Raw genomic sequence first — 23,064 nt, forward strand, 5'->3', positions numbered from 1 at the left:
GTTGAACACAGCTTAAACCATAGATGTCGAAGAAAAGCAGGAACATGGAAAATATTCCACCAATATTTTCTGGAAGATCACTGTACAAAGAGTGATGAGCGGCATCCATTGTACATTTGAATTTGTTTGTACAAAACTTTGCACTCGTAAACAGTTATATAAAGAATTCTCACCCTTGTTCCTTACTGATAATCATGAAAATAACAAGTAACAAATAAATAGGTCATCAGAATGTCAAAACAGCTTTCACATCAAAACAAAGAAATCATGCAGACTTGAGGCTTCTCCACACCTAACAGGACATCTATCTGCCCCAACGTTAGTGCAGCAGTAACGAGGGACCCGGTGGGATGTCACTGAAACCAGTCAGAAAAGGATTCTTTTACAAATAACCAAATTCAGGTACAATGACAAGATTTTATTACCTCATCCCTTAACATATCTGGGATGATAATCCTCCTCATTTCTTCGAACATCGGTGAAGAAAAAGCCAATTTGTCAAAAAAATTATCTAACAGTCATGCTAGATTATGTTTAATAAAAATAACTTAACAAAAATTGAGATTACATTTTCCCCCAAAGAATATGCATAAATAAATAAATAGATTAGTGCATAATCAAACTGTTGAGAACTGAATGAATGATCCAGTGGTGGACCACAGAATAAATCGTACAAAATACAATTTAAAGACAAGTCTGTGATGATCCTGTTGTTTTATCCTCTGTTATCTAAATGACTTGTTGTATAGAGGAACTATCTTGTATAAAAACAGGTCAATAAAATACCCTTGAATTAAATTATACATGATAGCTTATTCATTAATGCAACATAAAACCATTAATATAAAATGTGTATCTTCCTTAATCCTGAAAAGTAAACTACATTCACAGTACTCTTGTTTATGTTGATATCTCACTGTCTTGCAATGGTTTGAAATGTAAAATGAAATTCACTTTTCCCATTTTGAGCTCAGCAACAACTGGTGGATAAATTCAGGTGCAGAACAGTGAAGACAGGAGTAAGTTCTCCTTCCATGAACCCACTGACATCCAGCAAAACCGAGCGGAGTGCAATGTGTGCATCTACGAGAGTATAAAGACAGAGCACTTATAATATAATGATACAGTGAAGGTACCAGCAGTGCCCCATGGAACTAGAAGAGACGGTTACTGCCTCCTGGTATTAGACTGTAAGCTCTGTCAGTGTTACACAGAGGACGTTAAAGGACCTGTGAGGAGTTTTTATGTGGTTATAATACTGAAGCCTCTATATGACTAATAAAAGCAAACATCAGGGACAAAATGTATTTGTTCTATATACAGTTGTTATGTTTTAAGTCTAGCTGCTGCCAAAGGGTAGCTGTCAAGCGAGGCAATTCCCTGCTTGCTGCTGAAACCTTAGTTCAGAATTTTCCAAGGAACAGATTCATAATGTGCGTTATCATTGACTGTCAAAGTGAGCAAGGATGAGATTTTTCTCCGGAAAACATCACTTACATTATACACGAAGGCTCACAGGACAAGATCAGCAAAGAGATAAGTCGTAACCCTTTGTCCACAGGAGGCGCCGAAACAAAAGTTCCTCACAGGAGCTTTAACCTAATGTCGATTTTTGTTGTTGTTTTTGTTGCATTTTTTTCGGTCTTAGTTGTTTTTCAGTCAGAGTTTATATGATTAGAGCTATATAAATAAAGTAAATGTGAATTGAGTTTAGTTGTCCTAGCAACCACCATAGCTTACTCACTAAAAAAAACCAGAAAAGTGCTGAGAAATTGTTTTTGTAGAGTCTATCCATGTGCATATAAAATACAGACAGATGTATGTATATATAGGTAGATAGATAGATAGATAGATGGATAGATAGATAGATAGATAGATAGATAGATAGATAGATAGATAGATAGATAGATAGATAGATAGATAGTTAGATGGATAGATAGATAGATAGTTAGATAGATAGTTAGATAGATAGTTAGATAGATAGATAGATAGATAGATAGATAGATAGATAGATAGATAGATAGATAGATAGATTTTTCATGCAGTACAAACTGTCGGGTAGTTGTCCTTCAAATAAACAGAAACTAAGGTTAAATGAGTTCTGACTGAATGCTGGCAAACAGCAAAGTGCATGCTTGAATTCAATTTCAAAGACAATCATCAAAGTGTTCTTCCATTAAAAACAAAAATAACAGTCTTTAAAATCTTCTCTTTTTTTTTATCCCTCTTACGTCCTTGTGTTTGGATCTTTAGCACTTTCCTCTCTCTGCTACCATCCATTCTCCCTCCGCATGCTCCCTCGCCCCTCAGTCCTCCTCTGACAGAGTTTCGTGCGGTGTGGATGGGCGGGACTTGCTGTGACCTCTCACTTCTGCCTTCCTGTCCTGCAGGAAGTCTTCGATCTCTCCAGGCAAACAGTGGAACTTCTCCTGGAAATCAGCCTCCACCACTCCTTGCAACTTGAGACAGAGAGGAAGAAAAACGGTTGACGCTGAAAACTGATCACATTCAATTTACGTTGCTCCTGCTACACACTAACCATAGATTATAAACCCAGAACCAGTTTAAGTTGCTGCACATGAAACAGTTCACCCTTGTTTATTTGCTACTGGGGAGACAGGTACATTCAGAATGGCAACCAGCTGTTGTCAACCATGCTGCCAACAGTTTAACAGCTCCAAAATGGCAGCAAGGGGGCTGGTTACATCACTCAACACCCTGTGTTAACGTCAGCACCGATCTCAAAATGTGTGGGAGTGGAGGCACAGATCGCAGAGAACAGCTTGGACCCCCCCCAAAACAAGACATTTCTTCTTCATCTAGTGACTGAAGCGGGAAATAAAGGAACTTTGTAATGTACAGACATTAACTGCAAGCTTAAAATATAATCTAAATTGGTAGTTTACCTTTGGTTTCAGGTCCTGTATCTGCTGCAGGAGCTCGTTCTGCTGCTCCACCAGCTGATCATGGCGCTTTGCTTGAGTTTCCTCCAGCTGGAGAAAGAAAAACAGGCAGGCAGAGAGAAAAGGCAGAAATAGAGGCATTACATTTAAATAGCAGTCCCTGCAGATTTAAAAACAAAACAATCCTCCCCCACGGAGGCCAACATACTCCATCCTCCTCTCACCCGCTTTATGTTCTGGACGACTTCATTGACGTAGGACTTATTGATCTCAATCTTCTCCCTGGAAACACACAGTCAGATGGGGGTTGATGTTGAGCAGAATATTTTTTTTCTCTCCTGACAAGTCTAGCTGGATGGATTAGTGCTGGAAGTAGACGAGGAGCTACAGGAGGTGTCTAGGGCGCAGTGAATTTGTATCAGTATGTGTGTGTGTGTGTGTGTGTGTGTGTGTGTGTGTGTGTGTGTGTGTGTGTGTGTGTGTGTGTGTTTATGGTTCATACTCTTCAGCCAGATGTTTCTCTTTGGTCTTCGCTTGGTTGATCTTCTCTGTTCTCCTTCGATCCATCTGCCTCTTCAGCTCTTTTTTCTCCCTACGGCAGTAAAGAAAACATCAGAGCAAGTGTAGTAGGAGGTAAAAATGTAAAAAAAAATAACACACAGAGGTATTTTAAAATGTTGAAAATGGTCGTATGTCTAGCAACTGGTAGTCTAAAAATGTGTGTTAACAGAAAACAGTGGCAAAAGAAGCTTGCCTGCTGACCCTGAAAAATTCTATGAAGTCTCCTCCAAATACAAAATAAAAAGCACAACATTAAAGTTGTTTAAGAAAGTGAAACCTTGTGCAATAAAGGAACATCAGAGTAAAAAAGATTACCTTTATGTAATCCAAAGGCTTCCCTGTCAAAGTCAAAGTTGTCTGCTACGTCTCAGTTTTACAGGCCGCTCAAAAAAACATTGTTTTTTTTAACCTTTAAAAATATTTATCATGTCATGTTATTATCTCTTAAGTGGGCACTGCAGCATTTATCAAGACATGTTATGAAGGCGGCACTTAACAAAGGTGATCTTTTCGTAGTTCCCCACAGAGTTTTGACATTCTTCTGGAATTTTAGTCAAAGATTTGGTAACTCACTTGTCAGATATGTCTTTGAGTTTCTTCATCTGTGTGTTGTGACTTTCCTCAGCCAGACTGCTCAGCCGCTCTGTCAGCTGAAACAGAAACTTTGTTTTAAGCCGCTGATCACAGTGTCCTGGGCTAAAGTCAAATAATGACTGCAGAAAGCTTGACTTTAGGTTTCTAATGTTCATAACTCTATTATGATCAACTGCCAACCAAAGGGAGAAGTAAATAAGTTCTAGGTAACTTTCGACTGAGGGTTAAAGCACCAGCAGTTTTTTTTTAAATTACCATTTTAATGTGTTCTCTCTGCAGATATTTCTGACTGTAGTACTGCTCCTGCCTCAAAGTGAGGAGCTGCTGCTGCTGTTCGTCTCTCAGCTGCTGGAGCCGTTCCTCTTTCTCGCTCTCTGAACACGAGCCTCTAATGAACAAACACACATCAATAAATACTCAGATTTGACTTACACAAAAAAACACTGGGACAGTTCACTTGTTAACTCATACATTGACATGATTATCTTCATGTTGACTCAATTTTAGACAAAGCAAGAGAGGACACATGATCATACGCTGGTGTACCTGCTCTTACTGCACTGTCTTGCCGTCTTCTTGTACTTGTTGTTGATCTCTCGGAGGAGCTCAGAGGTTTTCTTCTGGTGCCTCCTCACTAACTCCTTCAGCTCTTTAAACTGGCGTCTCTGCTCCTTCTGGTAAACCTTCGACTGCTGCAGACTCTCCATGGTGCATGATGGGACATCTGGTACCACAGGTATGCATCATGGTTTAATTACACCTTTCTCTGGTGTTTATTTCACTGTTCTGTTGAAACTTGGAGGTCTTAAGGCAATCGCCACGAAAAAGCTCTTGCATTTTTTAATGCAAAATAAAGGACAAGCATTAATGCAGCCCATTCTTATAGATCATACTGTTCAGTCTGTCATTCTCTGAACCTTGACTCTCTCTTTTTGTTTTCTTTACTTTCTTATATTCATATATTATTATGGGCTGATACATCAAACTTCCTCACATCTACAATTCTAATAATAAAAATGTCATGGACTTGCGTTACACTGGTTATTTAAACAATGATTTGAAAACAATCTGAAAATACTGACCTATCAAAACACTTGATACCAGATCTTCACTCTTGGCCACTGGTTTGGCTGTTTCTAAAATGCAGAAAAGACATAACCAACGATTATCTATAACAATAAACAAATGGCATGCCTACAGTACTGGAGCTTTAGAAAAAACATTTAAACCATCATATTTAAGATGCAAAATGAGTGCTTCAATGCTACCTGTCGTAGCTGCTTGCTGATTAGCTGTAGTGACTTTGGGCGTGGTGGTGATTGGGGTGTGGCCTGTAGGGCCAGGGGCGGGGCTGAGTCCATTCTCAAGTGGAGCTGATTTAACATCGTTTTTGCGCTCTGCAGTGGTGTCTGCCTCTTCCTGAGTAGTAAAAGCAAGCAGGGTTAGAGCCAGATCTTCTGCCTTACAATGAAAAGAGAGAAACAACTGTCGACACGTGGCTGACCTCGGCCTGGGTTTCCTCCTCCACATCGTCCAGCGTCAGAGCTGCCAGCTGTTTGGACCTCTGCTCCAGAAGGTTGACATATCGGATAGGGTTGGACAGAGCTTCTATCACATCTACAGAGGAATTATATAGAAACATGATACATAAAGCTGAACGTATACCATTCTTTGTACCTGTGTTCTTGAGATAAAACATCCTTATTGAGGATCCTTGGTAAAATTTTTTGAGTTGTTTAAATGTTTTACTTTTACAGTCTATCCTTTTATTTCACAATTCACTCGTCATGTTTAAATTAAAAACATGGGGGAAAAAACATGGAAATGATCCTCTTTTTGTGTGTAATATCACCAAAAGGGAGAAGTTTGACTTGGCAGAAATTTGTACCTGCAAAGGTGTCAGGTACGTAATCTTTGACCTCAATGTAGACAAACACAGCCGGTAGAATCAGAGACTGGTTTTTCTCATTCCTCAATCCGATGTATCGGTACCCTATAGGAGAAATACAAAAAACAACAGACTCAGATGTCATTGTCCATTGGTTTCGTTAGGTTGCACTATATTTAAAGAATCTGCTAGAAACGTTTTAAAAGATAAATATGTAACTTATTTTGCACAACCCGTGAATTGAAAACATTTCCAGAATTGTGATATTTTTTAAAGCAGCAGCACATTTCTGACAGCTGTTGCAAACAGCAGGAGCCAGGATGTGTCTCCCAGGAGGTCACCTCATCTCAAAAGCACAGTGTGTTATTTAACAGATACTTTTGTGGATTTGATTTTCAAATAGGAATAAAAGGAAACATACATGCAAAAACTTATACATGCATACATGTATTAAGCAGGGGAATAGGAATATAAAGTTTTAGTAGTTGCAGGAAAAGACAAAAGACATGTCATAATTCTAGTTCAGGAGGGATTCAGCAATATTACTCAATAATGTAGGTTTTCTGGTAAACACTAGTGACGAGAGAGTGAAATGTCCACAAAGATCCTGGGACATGTAGTCCTCAAATACTCAGATCAAAAGCAGTTATGAATGAAATGGGTTGAATTAAATGTTACGAGAGTAATTACCTGGTCTTATTGCAGACACTGGAATAATCCGATGACCTATAAACTTCCCTCCTTCCTCAAAAGCCGCAATTCTCAGAGAGGCCAAAGTCGGAAGAATCACCTGTCAGAAAGGTAAAGTCACAGAATTTAGTTTGTTTTATCATTTTGTTAAATCCTGCAATAAGTCTCTCTTCTGTATCTCGCCTTTTTGAAGACAACTGGCTCTTCATCCCACACTGGGTTGACGGCGTTGTTGTTCTGAGAGGTTTTTGTTTTCAGTGCTTTCCTCCTGGTGTCTGCAGGAAGTCCAAACATCTCTATCTCCACATACACGCCCACCCGCCGCTCAGTCAGAAACTGTCCTGAAATCACCTGCGAAACATAGAAGAAACAATCAGATAGTGCCTATACTGACAGAATATGCTGAGGATGCTGTATGGTTACAACGCATTTTAAGGAAACAGCTGGAGTTGTACCTTCACAGAGAGGGTGTTAGCCACGATGCCGTCCACTGTGTTTTCTGCGAAGGGGTCGAAATGTTTGTCATGCCGCCTCATGAACTCAGGCTTCAGTCTGTAGCCGCTCCGCCCGTTGTACTCAAACATGAAGAGATTCAGCTGGGTGGAGAAATCTTGAGAGAAAGATGAATCTTTGATAAGTTGAGGGCTCCAAAGGATTAAAGCCCCACTCCAGGGGCTTATTTCTTTATACATATTTTTACATGAACTACAGAATAAAGATACAAATGTTTAGAGATATGATGAAGAATTTCGTATCACTAAAAGAGAAGAGAACAGATAAAGAAGAGAACCCCAAACTAAATAGCAAAAACAACAAATAAAACAAGCAAGAAAAATAGCATATATGAAAGCCGGACTCACAAAAAAGGTGAAAATTCAAATAGATAAACATGCACCTTGGCACAAGAATAGTTCATCCAATTCACATAGGTCTGCACACCTATTCACTTTCCTTCCTTCCCTTCAAATACTGGAGTATTTACAAAACATATACAAGTCCTGTCCAGCAATACATTATGAGAAGTCACTTAATTGTGTTCTCAAAGTGAAGACATTTAAACACGTTAAAAAAAAGAAATATGGTGTATGATTTTTGTAAAAACTACAAGTCAAAAGTCAGTGTCATGTTCTGGAGAGAAAAAATACAACTTTATGACTTAATTCAGTGATTGTGTTGAAACTGGCTCATACTTTACAGTTAAAATATTGTCTGGTTTGGCCTCTGATGTCCTCCGGCTTGATGTTTTAGGGTGCTTCTGAACACTGGGAGTAGGAGGCATTTGAGGCTCAGGACAGTGTGGAACCCGCCTGGGCCAGTCTGGGGACTCTTACCGATAGTTTGGTAGTTGAGAGCGACAAGCTGACAGCCGGCGTTCCAGAAGAGCTGAGGCATGAAGTTGGAAGAGTCGACTCTGGTTCCTTTAGGATAGATACGACTTAACTGGGATTTATTATATCTGGTTAGTGTAAGGTTAAGAACAATAACAGGATTGGTTTAAAATGAAAAAGAATACAACATGATGTAAAAGAAGTACAATAAAATGTAGATACCACCACTTCTTCTACATTTATATAATATACATATATATATATATATATATATATATATATTCTATTAACATTATACCTGAGAGTCACTGGTACATAGACTGAGATAACCCTGCTGTTATTGAAATTAAAATTAGACAGATTATTGCAGGTTTCTACACAAATGAAGCATCAGAAGCTGGAAAAAGAGCACAGAGAACAGAAGTGGTTGCCATGGTGTTGTTCAACTGTTGTTACTGTTGCCAAGGATACTCTACAAACTCCACTGGTGACTTTGTAAGGTGCTCCAATGCTTTGGTCTCCACAAAAGATGACATGTGGTAACAGCGGGCTGCCTCTGCATACACAAACACACACACACACACGCGCGCACGCACACACACACACACACACACACACACACGCACACACACACACACACACACACACACACACACACACACACACACACACACACACATTTTCTGGCAATTGTTATCATGACTTTCTCATTCTCTTTGCATAATATTTGAAAAATTAATTCTTCCTTTAAAGGCAGAAAGATTTTGCAATGTTAGGTAAAAAGGAAGTACCTATATTTGCATGCAGTGTTAAAAAAATTAAATATGTCAAATGACACAACAGAATTTCAATACTGTTCAGTTACAAATTTAAAGTTAACATTCATGGGCTTGGGCTATTCTTGTGAGGACATAAAAAGTTAGAAAGTGAAATTAGTTCTACTGAAAATTTGAAAAGTAAACCGACTCGATGTCAAAAAATGTCTCCTTTGACATTTGTCAACACATATGTTCTAAACTTAGTATTAGTATTTCTTCTAATGCATTAAAGATCGCATATTATACTAACTCCACTTTACAGTGTTTTCTAATACAGTATGTGTCCCTAGTCTAAAAAAAAACAGATTAAGAAAAGTCCATCCTCTCCATCTTTTCCCTGCTCCACTTTTCAGAAAATGTGTGCTCAAACAGGCCATTTGGAGCTCTTCCCTTTGTGACATCACAAAGGGTAGTAACCCCTCCCCCAAGTGGTTGACACTCCCAAAGCTAGGAGTTTGTTGTGTACTCTGAGTCTACCCTTCCACTGTAAACAACAGGGCATGGTGCTAGAAAGCCTGAGCCACCCAAGCCCTTCAAGAGGGCGGCGCGTCGAACACAGCTCACTTCCATTTAAAGCTATAGACACAGAAACAACCTGTTCTGAGCAGGGCTGAAATAGAGGCATTTATAGGCATGATAAAATACAGGATCAGAGTGGATTTTTTGCAAGAAACTTCCCAGACATGTTTTGGGGACCTCTGAGACTTATTTAAACTGGTTGAAAAGGAGGATAATATGTGACCTTTAATGTTAAATGTGGAGATGAACTCTGAAAAAGGTTGAGCATATTTTAACAATTTCGTAAAGGACTGTGTGTAATGTTTTTTTCCCATTCTGGGTCAATCTGCTGCTTAATCCTTGCATTAATGTATGGATTATTTTAGTTTGGAATTATTAGGGAATTAGGGAGAATGCCGTCACAGTGACTGGGAACACAGAGTGAATGTTCACATTTGAGAAGATTGCTCCCCAAAAGGACAAAAAAGTTGCCAGTTAAATTCTTTGTCAACTAACTAGTTGAATGTTTAATTTAATATTTTTCTTCGGCTGTACTTTTGTAAACAACCGGGAAGTTTAATTATATCAAAACATCTTGTCCTATCATTTCGTTATAGATTTTGTGTATAAAATTGTATGTTGTCATGAAATTAAAGCTTAAAAACAATGGTTCAGGAAGAGAATTATGATTTTCCAAAACCCTGTTGTTTTACAATGTCAGAGCCCGTCAGAGGGTCGCCTCGACATGAAATGTTGCTCCTCAAAGAACGAGCTAAGGCGTAAGATGAAATTGAGGGAATTTCCATAACTGATCTTAGACTGTTTTTGCAGAAAGATAAATAATCATTTAAATCTGAAGGATAGTGTCAAGTGGTTCTGTGCAGCTTATCTTACTCTTTGAGGCTTCAAAGGAGTTGAACTTGGTTGGCTGGACGTAGTTGACCAGAGTGGACATTTCCTCTGTGGCCACTGCCTCCCGCTCCGCTGAGCCCTGAAACAAACCACCAGAATACAGTCAAACATATGTATATCAGGGTGCTGGGTTTACTGGTTGTCCTGGGTGAATGTTGTGGAGGAAACATCAGTTGTCAGTTCAATGCAACAATGTGTACACAGAGCACACACACATGTACTCCTGAGTTTTTAGCCCTGAGTGACAAGAACAAGCACCCTTACTTTATTCTACTTTATCTTTTTTTAATTTTGGTATTTAATATTGTATATGTAGTCTACCTTGCACTGTCTTAGCTTCTCCTTATTTCTGTCGACATGCTACTGATATGTGCTTTTGAATTGCCTCCTGAGGACAAGTAACGTTTTTTTTAATTTGAAGTCACTTGAACTCTCCTGTCAAAAAAGTACAGAAAGAGGTGATACTGAAGCGTTTGTATGTACAGAATGAATCAGTGTGCAGGGCAACATTAGGAAGAAGTAGCATGTTTTACGCTGCCCTGCGTAATTTAGGGGTCCAAATGGGTCCGCTCCTCCTTTTATCATCTAAGGAATATAACTAAACTCAGACCGGTTGTGTCCAGAGTTGAGCTACAGATGATTGTTCATGCTTTTGTTTCATCAAGGCTTGATTATTGTAATTCTCTGTTTACATGTCTTAGTGTCAGTTCTGTGAACCGCCTACAAGTTGTCCAAAATGCTGCTCCTAAGCTTTTGACAAGTTCATCCCAAAGGGTCTCACGTGACATCTATCCTGAAGGCTTTACACCGGCTCCCCGTCAGTTTCAGAATCCAGTTCAAAGTTCTTTGTGTTCAGAGCCTTGCATGGTCAAGCCTCGGCTTATGTCACTGAGCTGCTGAGGCCTTATAACACCAGCAGGTCCCCTAGGTCCTCTGACCAGGGTCTGCTGGCGGTTCCTCACACGAGGCTAAAAACCAAAGGAGACTGTGCCTTTGAGGTTGTGGCACCTACATTTTGGAACTGTCTTCCCCCAGAACTGAGAGCCCTGACCTCTGTGGAAACTTTTAAAAAGCAGAGAAAGACCCATCTGTTCAGACTTGCCTTTGTTTGATCTGTCTGTATTTAATTTAATGTGACTGTCTGTTTGTATTGTCTCTGTTTTTTTTTTTATTGTGAAGCCTGCTCTTGAAAGGTGCTATATACAGTAAATCAACTTTACTTACTTTCTTAACTGTTTGCATACTGTATGCACAGTAAATGTTCTGTACTACTGCAGTATGTGCAGTACAGGTATAAAGTAAAGCAGGGAACATCTCTTGTTCAAAGGCATCCCTGTAGTTTATTTTAATGTCCATTGTGAATCCAACAACATTAAAAGAGATCAATGAATAGTCATTAGACATTTTTGTTAACTCTAACTCCATTAAACCCAAAACAAAAAATTAAGAGACATTTGCAATAAAAAACAGCAACAACAAGAGCCCATCCGATTAATTGGCGAGCCGATAATATCGGCCGATATTAGCATATCCAGTGACTATCGATATTGGCTAATTTTATCGCAGATATGCGCAAATATTACTATATTAATTCACCAGTTATATATAATTCAATTTGAGTATCATTGAATTACCCTAGCAGTTGTCTTCACCAGCAGAGTGTGCTTCATGGATTACAACAAGCATTATCCCCCTCCAGAGTATCAAGCAGTGATGTACGTACATGAGAAGTTACTTTCCAGTTGAGTGACCATCTTTTCTACATTATATATCTTTTCCACAAGTGTTTGATAACTGCATTTGAGGGATCAACACAATACATGTGTCTATCTATATCTATCTCTCTCTACAGATCGAACAACAGACCTAAGAAAGATATCGGCCTATATAGAAGTCCCACTATGCCGTGCGTTCCTGTGATGTGATTGTGTCTGCACTGAGCTCGGGAAATGAGCGTTTAGTTTTGCTGCTCCCTCTGCATGAAACTTTCTCCAAAATGACTTGAAAATGGCAGATCTCATTGCACCTGAAGCCTTTGGCTCGATCAGTGGCTGTGTTTTTGGAATTGTAATTTGTGATCACAACTCCGCACTGTATCTGCAAACCAATTGGCACATGGTAAATGTTTTTTTCTCTTAATTTACTGTTTGGAAACAATGAAGCATGTGATATTTATTATGACGTTTGCTGCTGCCCTCTAGGAAAGGTCACCCTTGTGAAAGAGCTCTTGATCTCGATGAGTTAATTACCTGGTTAAATAAAGGTTTAATAAAAAAAGAATAAAAAAATGGGTATCGGAATCTTTCCTCCCCAGTATCTGTATCAGCCCCAAAAATCCCATATCGGTCAGGCCCTATCAACAAAAAGAACAACAATAACAACAACAACAAAAAAAAGAGAACTAATCAAACACGCTGCACAAACAACAGTAGAAGCATCAACGCAGGACAACCACCGACAACAGGAACATTTAACGTTTACATGAAGAACAATGACAATGGAACAAAGAACAAACAGAATAAACAACACTCGTAAACAAACTACAAATGGCGACAACAGTGACGTCACCACTGACCTTTTTACCATCATCGTCATCATCATCATCATCTTCCTCACTCTCAGCCTCCATCTCTGTTAAAATTAAAGTTAAACAAGTCTCAAGAGCCTCGTCTCTCAATCTCTTCTTCCTCCTTTTTTTCGCCCCAAATATTGGCGCAGAAGAAGATCAGTAAACAACTCAAGCCTGAGTGGTCGGGGGCCCGTTTCTGAAAGAAGGTTTTGTGCAAACTCTGAGTCCGTTAACCCTGAAATGAGGGACACTCTGGGTTATCCGTTTCAGAGGGGGAGGTCACTCAAACCTGAGAAAGAGGGGTAACTCAGGGGTAACTTTACGTCTGAGTGAGTTACTATGGTAACTGAGTCTGTGAACCTAACCTGGTCAGGAGCAGGTTTTCTTCAGTGAACCCCCGAGTTTCTCTCGGTCTCCTTCCTCTTTCAGAGCCAGAAACGCTATTTCATTTCCTCATTCTTTCAATCAGTCCGTATCACGCGCGTGTTAGTGAAGATTCACTTGTTGTCTGAATAGAAATCCAAGTTGTTTTAATATGATATGTTAGGTAGGCAATACTACAGCGTATAAAATGAACTATTTTATCGACCATGGCATGTTTTTTAGTCTAGCCTCGTAATGAAGGGGCTTCATTACTTTGCAGGGAATAAGACCCTGCATTAACATCAGGAGATGTTAATTTAATAAGGGCTCATTAATAAACTAAACAGGATAAAAATCACCTGTCTTCTGCTGTATTTCATCTTAATGGAATTAAATGTTGTTTGAATGTTTAATAGGCCTACAATTCCACCAGTTTTGACCTGCAATATTATAATTCTGATTACATATTAAATGAATAGATTTCATTACGCACTGACGCGAGCAGCTGTTTTCTCTTACACCACTTTTCTCTCCTTTGCTGCTGTTCGCCGTATGTCCGCATGAAGATATGCTATATTTCGAGATGGTTAAAGTAGGAGGATCTCTTTTTTTGTCACCTGTTGCCATGGTGAATCGTAGAATCGGGGCTCCATTCATGGTGGCTTTTTATCGTCGTGGTGCACGCGCTGAACACCGAGGGGACCTACTTAGAGTTGATTTAACAAATTCAAATCTGCTGATTTGGAACCGAAAACTCAGAGTTCCCCATCTGAGAGTAAATCAACTCAGAGCTCAGGGTTAGACTGAGGGTTTGTTGAACCTTCTTTAAGAAACGGGCCCCAGTTGATACTGTGATACAACAATGTCAGATCATAATACAAACACCTCCGTTTAAAGAGTGTTACCCAGAAGCTTTAATAAATACACAAAAATATATTTGGGAGACTTCATGCAACCACATATCAGTGCTCCGATTTATTAAAAAACAGCAGAAATAAATCAGACTAACAGCCAAACAGAGGGATGTCGTTTTTTTTAACAACTCGCTTCTTAAAGTACTCAGTCTGTGATTATCCAGCCCACTCAAGCATTCACTGCCTGCAGGGTCATGGTCAGAGTGTGTGTATGTACTTCAGCACTGCCACCACTCTGCTCTTTGTGTACCGTGCAGGCCGCACTCCCAGACCAGTTTTCAAGATTTGCACATCAAAGTTTCAATAAGGCTCTTAATTTCCCCCTGCACCTTCTGTTTAATCTCCGCTCTGAGCTTCAGATCTCTTTTGGGAAGTCTGCTCCTTATTGACACATCCCTGATGAGGTCCAGAGAAAAATCAAGAACAGCAGTGAGCGCATGAAGGAGCAGATATGGTGCCTGTCCGAAATGAGGACAGAGCTTGAGGCTGAGTAAAGGAGTTGTTCACTTGTAAGGAGACTTCCAATCACAAAAATATGAAAACAATGATGTAATATGACCATACAGTACGATTTCACTTCTAGGATTTCTAGGATTTAACTTACAAAGATTTTTTTTAGCTAAATATGTATTAAAAGTTTTATAAAGTAAGTTTAGTTTAGTTTTATAAAGTAAAATGCTGATAAAACTTTGGCATGAATTCATTTCAGCCATTTGAGTTCTGTAAACCAAAGAACCATGTCGTCATTATATTTTGTATTGTATTTTGATGTAAACAATGTCAATTTGTCACAGCTGAACACATCCTCATGCCTTTGTTTCTTACCTCCTGTGATGTTGCTAGGCGACAGTGGTTCGCTGGTTTGATTGGCAGGCTGGTCGATCAGTCTTTTAGTGTCTGTGTTATTGGAGGGTTTGTGTGATTTCTTGTTTTTAATGAGGATTTTGCCCATCAGCTCCTGAGGACTGGGCAGGGGGACGCCCGACTCCAGCTACAAACACACACACACACACACACACACACACAAACACACACACAAACACACAGTTAAAGGGGACACTTTCTAGTTATACTAAGAATTTAAAATTTGATATTGTCCAGCTGTTTATCAATATGTTATGTTTTGTGTTACTTACAGAGTATTTCTCCAGAGGGTCAATCAACAGTCTATCACCGAAAATAGACCGACAGTATTCAGCCATCTTAGCCTGTTGCTTTAAACTGATAGATAGATAAATAGATAGATATTTTACATCATGATATATTTGTAAAAGTGTTAACTGACACATATATCTACTGATAAATAATGACAGATCCTTACGAGTCCACGTGGTTTTCAAAGGAGAGTATGACAGGGAAAGGTGAGGTCTTGAAGGCGCATTCTGCAATAGCTTCAATCACTTCCTGAAAAATACATCAAATAAATAAATTAACTAAATTAGTATAGAAACTTTAGGTGGTCATATTAATGTTGCCTTCCAGCTGCATTCTCTCACTTTATAACTGCGAACAGGAGATCCCGTTGTAAACATGTACATTTGAAAGCAGCAAAACTCACCTCCACAGACATTATTCAAGAAATGTGGAGGAGAAAAGTGTTTTCAGCTTTTATATGACATATTTTCAGGAAGCTACGAAGTTCCTTGTAAATGACATTGAATATTTTATTCAGCCATTACACATATAAAATATTTTTTAAACAATACAGACAGTTCAAACAAAGTCAACAGTCATGTATTATGTAGTGACTAAAAAGACATAGGCAGAAGCAAATAATTATTTTTATAATTACAGGTTTTTAAATTCATATGGGCATCATTCCATAATTTAACCCCAACAACTGAAACACATCTCCTTTTAATACCTGTTTTTGCATTAAATGCCTGGGGTACTCCAGGGGAACCCTCATAAATCCTGACACAGTATCATTTATTTGTACACACTGCTGTCTACTTTCTAAATAACTTTCCAGCCAAGAATATGCAATACCTCGTATCCCATACTTCTCCAATGTTTTCAATAATTGTCTGCGATCTAAAGTATCAAAAGCCTTCTTCAGGTTAATATACAGCCCAACGTGAAAACATGTGAAAACATCCAAACACAAACATGGTGACAACCCATTGCTGTTAGCCAGCTGGTTGGTTCTTCTCATCGTGGGGGAGGGACAGACATTTGTGAAAGTGATTAATTGGAAGCAAAACTGTGTGAGTGTTTTAGATATATTTTTGGAATTATAACTTTACTATCTAACAAGTATTTATATATTGTTTGGGCGGACGTGTTCATGTAGGGGAAAATCAGAGCAAGACAAAAGTGATTTAAAAAAACACGCTAAAGCCTCAACATTTTAATTTGATACATGCTTATTTTGAAAAATACTTTATTTTCATAGTGGCTTTATATTCCAGCAATTGGAAACATAAAAACTAGAAAAGAAAGTGACTCAAACCTCATCAGGCACCAAAGCACCTCAGGAAGATCAAAAATCTTGTATTCAACTTCAAAACTACAAAAGGGCCCACACAGTGACAATCAACAGAGAACTGCTGACAGCCTGGCTATAGCATTTTCCAGCAGACAAAGAAACTACATTGTGATCAACTCAACTCAAACATGTGTTCCTGAGAAGACATTGTTCAGCTGCACCAAAAAAATAATTTAAAAAATGACCCAGCAGCTATAAGGACAGGTCAGGACACGACAATGTCTACTCACCTTAAAAGGGATTTCTGATGTCATGGTGAAGCCATGGGTGATTACAGGTTCCTCCTCAGCAGTCCGACCTTTCCACACGTCCAGTTCTACACAGCGACACCCGGCCAGGAGAACCTGCCGGTACATCTCTACTGAGGAGCTCCCTGCCAGCTGACCCGCTGAGACACACAAAGACGGAAAAAAGAGAAATTATGGAAGATTACACTGATTCTTGTCTGGAATTATAAACACAATTATTATATTTGTTACGGTTGTTTTACTTTAAAAGTTAGTTGTGTGTGTGTGCATGTTTGTGTACCTGTCAGATACGTATTATGTGAAGAGTTAATGAAGTACTGAGACAAGGGGAAGCTCATGTCTTCAGACTGATCCAGTTTCTCAGGTGGGATGACTCCGTTCTCATCACTGGACAGATAACTGGAGAAAGCCTGTATGGAGATGATGCCTACACACACACACACACACACACACACACACACACACACACACACACACACACACACCCACACACACACACAGACACACACACACACACACACACACACACACACACACACACACACACACACACACAAACAAACAATCACATTGCCTTTATTTTTCATTCATTATTATGTGTAACTATCAAGCTTGTCTCAGAAGTTTAGTCTGCCCAACATGTCATTATATATCCAAAAAAAGAGCATTCCATATTAACTTCTATGATTTCAACAACCTCCTCTACTACTAAATGCAAACTATATGTTGTTAAATTTTGATGATGTAAGTGCTTTGACCTACATTGATGGTCTGAAAAATGCAAATGCAAACGATCATATTACCTCTTGCATATATCACAAGCACATTTCAGATGAAAGATGAGATCAGATTGTACTGTTTGTTGAACAGTTATATCATACAAGGTTTTCTTTTAATATATTAAAATTTGAGACACATGAGTGATCCCATTAATTAAAAAATAAAATAAAATCCAGAAAGATATTTATGTAAAAATGATTTATGACAATCTTGTCCTAAAATAACACGAGAGTTGATTCACACATTTATTAATAGATACAAATAATTTTTTATCCAAACAGTAGGAAAAATACCAAAAAAGAACTGGTCCTAGAGGCATAACTGGATCTGAAGTAGGTGCCATTTTTTTTTTTTGGCAGTATCCAACACAAATGTGAACTCCTTACGTTCTTATTTTAGCCGTTTACACTCTGGGGGGATGTGGGTGAAGCTAGAGGAGTATTTCTGTAACAGCCCATGTTAACATTCAAAAGAACATTTTGCAAACGTGTGTGCGCACCTTGATTCAGCTGTTCCAGGTCATGCTGGTACCGCTCCATCAGAGCCTTTGTCTGTGCAGGACGTAGAGGTGGGTAGAGGATTTCGTTGAGCCTCGGGTCTCTCTGCCTGTTGTTGATGAACTCTGTCATCTGATCAACTGACATCTTCCTTCCATCGCCTCCTCTACACAATGACAACAGAGGCAGGCCAGAGGTTAAAGGTCACATCCCTCAAAATATTGTACATGATCCTTTAGAATTTATGGTGTGTCCACTGTCGGTGCAATGTCTTCACAGGTTTTTGCCTCGCTATCTTCACATATGCTTTGCTTTCTTCTCTGATTAAACTACAAGTTAATTGCTCAGTGGAAATAAAGGGTTATTCAAGATAGATCACAAGTGATTATTCTTCTACAATTGTCACGTGAATTATGTTAAATCGTCATTTTTTAATAATGCATCAAGATTTCCATATTCTCTGAAGGAGCTATCAATCAACCATCAAGATAATGTCAAATTCATGTGTTTACCACCAAAACTTTTGCATTAGTAGCACATGAAAACAAAATCTATTTTCTACACCCATTACGTACATTTTATTATATATAGATAGACCTTTTTTATTACCCAAAAGAAAAATATTTTTCATTTGAATAAGAGCTGAAATAATCACTCCCCCTCATGAAGTCATTTGGATGATTTGCTGCTATTCTCTGTCTTCCATCATCAAAATCCTCATCCCTTTTTTGTTTTTTTTAAGTGTTGTTCATGTTCTAAATGTCCGAGTTCAGATGGCTGTTTTTTGATACATCTCTTTAGAATAAGTAATACAAGAAGTATCAATGACATTAATCAAGTGGTAAATGAATAGCCTTTCTCTTTAAACATATCTCTGTTAAAAATAGGACACACGTCATTATTGAGCATTTCTCAACGAATTACCTTAAAGAAAAAACTGACAAAACATTTTTGTCCGTTTCTGAATACAGTACTTACTGCAGTTTAAAGCTGCTGCTGAGCTCTGGACGAGGACACAGACTTTCCAAAAAGCTCTTGTAGACTTCAAGTGTGAAGTCCTCCAGTTTGATGCTGTCACCCTGCAACAAATATGGAACAGAAATCAACACAGCCACATTTTTAATGTCCTCTTGCTTAATTCCCTTCTTCCATGTTGTACAAAAAACACTTGAAATAATCAACAGTTTGTCCTCATCGTTTATGCTTTCCCGCAATTTTCTTCATTAGAAACAAATACTTTGTGAGTGAGCTGAGAATCTGTATCCTGCATTTCTACTTTTCAGAAGCTTCGGAACTTGCTGACCCCCGATACATTTGGGCTAATTTCACCTCTACGCTGTCATTCAAATAACAGATACAAGCATCTACAGCCATGAAAAAAGGCTAGTGTGTGTTTAATACATGTGTAGTTATCCAAAGAGAATTATGTTCATGGCATATTCTAACTGGTTAAACTCAAATATGTAGCTACTGTTAACTGCTAGTATCATATTAAAAAAATCAAGTTAAAGTGATTACCCGTGCATAGGGTAGTTTACAGCTCTCCAGGGAATTCTCCACTCTCTTTCTGTCGGAGGAAAACAGTCGAACAATGCTGCAAAAGACACAAGATCCCACTGTTATTAATTCGTGTCCGAGCCCAACATATCACCAACTTGAAACCTGTAGTTAGGCTTCTGTAAATAACCCTGTGATAAGTGTACCCTTCCTAACTCAACCAAATGTCCTCCTCCAGCTTTTTATAAATCTCTCACCTTCCCCACTGCCTGATGTCCAAACATTTCCCTGAAACAAATTCTAGCTCAATAGAACATGCCCTCAACCTTCCCAAAAGCCAATTCTGTGACTCGCCACACATTCACACCATCATGGCATTCTTAAAAACGTAACATCTTCATCCGAGACTTCCAGGATTATGAGCTGGCCTTAATTCAGCCCCTGTTTCCTTCTAAAATAAAGCTTCCCTTCGTATTATCTCCAGCCCAGGCAGTGGTTGATTACCAGGTCAGTGCTGAATTAAGCACCTTCATGAATCCTGTCCCTGTTTTTGCTTTCCCAAGTGCACATGGAATTAAGTGTATTTTTGGAAGCAAGGGACAGAAAAGAGCAAAGTTTGAGTTTGTGCATGTCTCTGCAGACTTTGAGGAGCTATTTTCTCACATGCTCAATCATCTACTGTAACATGTGCCACAAAGTTACCACCGACAGAACCATTGATTAAAGAGAAGGAAGGTAATAATAATCGGAAGCTCACTTCTTGACAGGAATTCGCCCCTCCGTATTCGGCTGGAGACTTAACCTGACGTATCTGAAACAGAAAGAGGAAAGTTCAAGGTTACGACTCTATTCAAACGATCTGTTGCACATGGAGTGTATGAAGTACTGGCTCCATCAGTTTACAGCGTGTGCCACCCCTTTCGCTAGTTAAATGACAAGAAGTTTAAGTTTGTTGTATATTTTATGGATTGTCATCTTACTTTCCCTGTAAAAGCCCGGTGCATCTGTACATCCAGCTGTGCAATTTATACCATTGATTGGCCTTTTTCCCCCCACTGGGCTGGGGTCGGACCTGGACTAAAATCTGATCCTTCTGCACGCAGAAGCGATATGCCATCCCTGCATGAAATATTGTAATGCTCAGATTGAGCTTCTACTCACTGCAGTGAACCCAATACAGCAGAAACGAAGTATTCACGGTATGATACGATACGTTATGATACGATTACACAATGAAAAAATACTTGTCTTTGACTGGAACTCTCCAGCTGTCTGACTCTAGTCCTTTGCTTCACCAACACTCAATCTGACATTTCAGCAGACAGTTCACTGGCTATTAACTGAGAAGAAGAAAAGACTATGCGTCACCCTTGTGTGTGTAATTATCAAGACAATCAATTAAAATATCCTGAAATTAATTGAATATAAAGTGTGCATGTATGTAAGTGCATGCATTTGTGTGTGTGTGTGTGTGTGTGTGTGTGTGTGTGTGTGTGTGTGTGTGTGTGTGTGTGTGTGTTTACTCACGCTTTCAGTAGACTGTGGTCTCTGTTGAGATTGTGGCTCAGCAGGTTGGAAGACAGAGAAAACAGCTCCTCACACCACTCCTACCGAAATCAGAGCCTTCGTCATCATCATCACCATCATCATCATCATCATTACTATTCATGACATCAATAAAATGACTTCTGTACCTTAGCTTCGTCCTCCTGCGATGCGATGAAGTTAAGCAGGTTGACGTTTACGAGGTCTGAAGCTGTAACCACTGTTACCATGCGGTTCTCAAGCCGTCCAACCAGGTTTCCAATGTCAAGCAGCTCCCGCAGCTTGGCCTCCTATCGAGCAACACAGAGTTAAGGCTGCAAGCTGAAACAGAGCCACGCTAAAGTCACATGGAAGAGATGAATGAGGGGTTTGGAGCAGTTTTTTTTATATCTTTGTCTGTATATTTGTCATCTGAAAGATATGCGTTAACTATGTTGTTTATATAGTTAATGGTGCATTTAGTACTACGTTTATTGGTAGTAAAAGCTTACAGTTTTTTTTATATATGGCCCTTTTTTACATATATAACTGTAGCCTATATATTTTTTTACGCTTCTGTTTATCCGCTTGCATTTTGCAGGTTTTGGGTTAGGTAACAATCACTTCATTCCCCTCCTAAAAATAAATAATAAATAAAAACCAACACCAATTTCTGTCCGACAAATAAATGCAGAAGTACCGGAGTAGAGCAAGGAGATTATTGGAGATTGAAAATCATTCAAAAACACATGTCTTTAAAACAATGTACTTTTTACGCTGTATATTTCAGCTATCTGGAGGTAGAGGGGTCGCACATAATGATGATGTTACATTTAGCATTCAACACGGCAAAAAATATTAATAAAAGCAGAAAAACTTACAAATTAAAAAAGGAAGTAAAATGACAAAAAGAAAGGAGAGGTAAAGCCAAATTCACTATTACAGAACAATGGAAGCAAAATATGTAACAAAACTGAAACCTGTATGATTAAAACATCAGTTTTTCTGCATGAATGAATCACACTGAGTGAGAGGTTACTGAGAGGTCACAGAGAGGCAGTTGACGAGAATAAACAGGTCTCTAAAGGGGGAGGTATTGCTGGCATGAAAAGGCAAAGACCTGTATACATAAAAAGGTGAAAGGTGAAGAAGAGTACCTTGGGCGCTTTGGTGCTTCTTCCTGTTCTGACATCTTTCACAAGGGTGAGGTCCAACAACTCTGTATCCTAAGGAAAACACACACAAAGGTGCAGGTTGAACGCCCGTGCGCACCCTGGTTTGCACACACATATGCACGCATGCATAAACACACACAAACACGCACACACACACACACACACACACACACACACACACACACACACACACACACACACACACACAGAGACACACACACACACACACACAAACAAACACACACACACACAGTGAGCTAATATCTATGAGGTAAATGCTTCATCCTGTGTCCTGCTGAGGGTTTAAGCCCACCTGGAGAGAAATTGTGTGTGCTTGTGTGTAAGTGCGTGCATACTTGTGTGTGTGACAATCCAGAGTCGCATGCTTGCTCTTTCGCAACCTTTTTAAATTGATTCTTCAGTCCTTTATTGTGATTTATGCTTGTAATTGTATTTATAGCATATTAAAAGAACATATAGTATTTATGCACCTACTCGTTTACCTTATACAATAAACCACAAGTCAACGAAAAATGCTTAAATTTATGAAAAAAAAAACAGACAATGTAATAGCAATTTAGTATGTTGATTTTCTATTAATGCATATTTTGATGTGTATGGAATTTTTCCTCTTCCATTTATTTATTTTTCCTCTCCCCCCCCCATGGGCGTTGAAAACATGAGGAACTAGCGATGTAGTTTCACCCCTCTAAACAAAGCAGCCTCCAGTGATGCAAAATTACGATTTTTGCGTCATCGGAGGCTCCTTTTCAGACAAGAAATACAGAGCTTTCCCGTCTCAGGGGAAAATGAGGGC

At 39.0% G+C, this 23,064-nt stretch overlaps 1 protein-coding gene across 1 annotated transcript in view; it reads right to left on the minus strand.

Moving 5' to 3' along the window:
- Positions 1–121: 121 nt before the first annotated feature.
- LOC132975612 (1-phosphatidylinositol 4,5-bisphosphate phosphodiesterase beta-1-like) overlaps positions 122–23,064 on the minus strand; it is a 28,101-nt gene continuing 5,158 nt past the window's right edge. The window contains exons 3-32 of the mRNA XM_061040290.1: positions 22,230–22,298; positions 21,243–21,383; positions 21,076–21,155; positions 20,306–20,359; positions 19,570–19,645; positions 19,030–19,130; positions 18,054–18,217; positions 17,055–17,201; positions 16,757–16,914; positions 15,360–15,442; positions 15,175–15,259; positions 14,864–15,029; positions 12,768–12,823; positions 10,175–10,271; positions 8,436–8,520; positions 7,968–8,092; positions 7,092–7,246; positions 6,820–6,987; positions 6,637–6,736; positions 5,947–6,051; positions 5,563–5,675; positions 5,327–5,477; positions 5,141–5,194; positions 4,605–4,782; positions 4,314–4,446; positions 4,038–4,114; positions 3,406–3,495; positions 3,128–3,185; positions 2,907–2,993; positions 122–2,459 (exon numbers count right to left, since the gene is read on the minus strand). Coding sequence (XP_060896273.1) covers positions 2,307–2,459; positions 2,907–2,993; positions 3,128–3,185; positions 3,406–3,495; positions 4,038–4,114; positions 4,314–4,446; positions 4,605–4,782; positions 5,141–5,194; positions 5,327–5,477; positions 5,563–5,675; positions 5,947–6,051; positions 6,637–6,736; positions 6,820–6,987; positions 7,092–7,246; positions 7,968–8,092; positions 8,436–8,520; positions 10,175–10,271; positions 12,768–12,823; positions 14,864–15,029; positions 15,175–15,259; positions 15,360–15,442; positions 16,757–16,914; positions 17,055–17,201; positions 18,054–18,217; positions 19,030–19,130; positions 19,570–19,645; positions 20,306–20,359; positions 21,076–21,155; positions 21,243–21,383; positions 22,230–22,298 — 3,309 coding nt within the window. The 3' untranslated portion in view covers positions 122–2,306. The remainder of the gene's footprint in view (positions 2,460–2,906; positions 2,994–3,127; positions 3,186–3,405; positions 3,496–4,037; positions 4,115–4,313; positions 4,447–4,604; positions 4,783–5,140; positions 5,195–5,326; positions 5,478–5,562; positions 5,676–5,946; positions 6,052–6,636; positions 6,737–6,819; positions 6,988–7,091; positions 7,247–7,967; positions 8,093–8,435; positions 8,521–10,174; positions 10,272–12,767; positions 12,824–14,863; positions 15,030–15,174; positions 15,260–15,359; positions 15,443–16,756; positions 16,915–17,054; positions 17,202–18,053; positions 18,218–19,029; positions 19,131–19,569; positions 19,646–20,305; positions 20,360–21,075; positions 21,156–21,242; positions 21,384–22,229; positions 22,299–23,064) is intronic.

The sequence above is a fragment of the Labrus mixtus genome, chromosome 6, assembly GCF_963584025.1.
Source record: "Labrus mixtus chromosome 6, fLabMix1.1, whole genome shotgun sequence".
Lineage (NCBI taxonomy): Eukaryota > Metazoa > Chordata > Actinopteri > Labriformes > Labridae > Labrus > Labrus mixtus.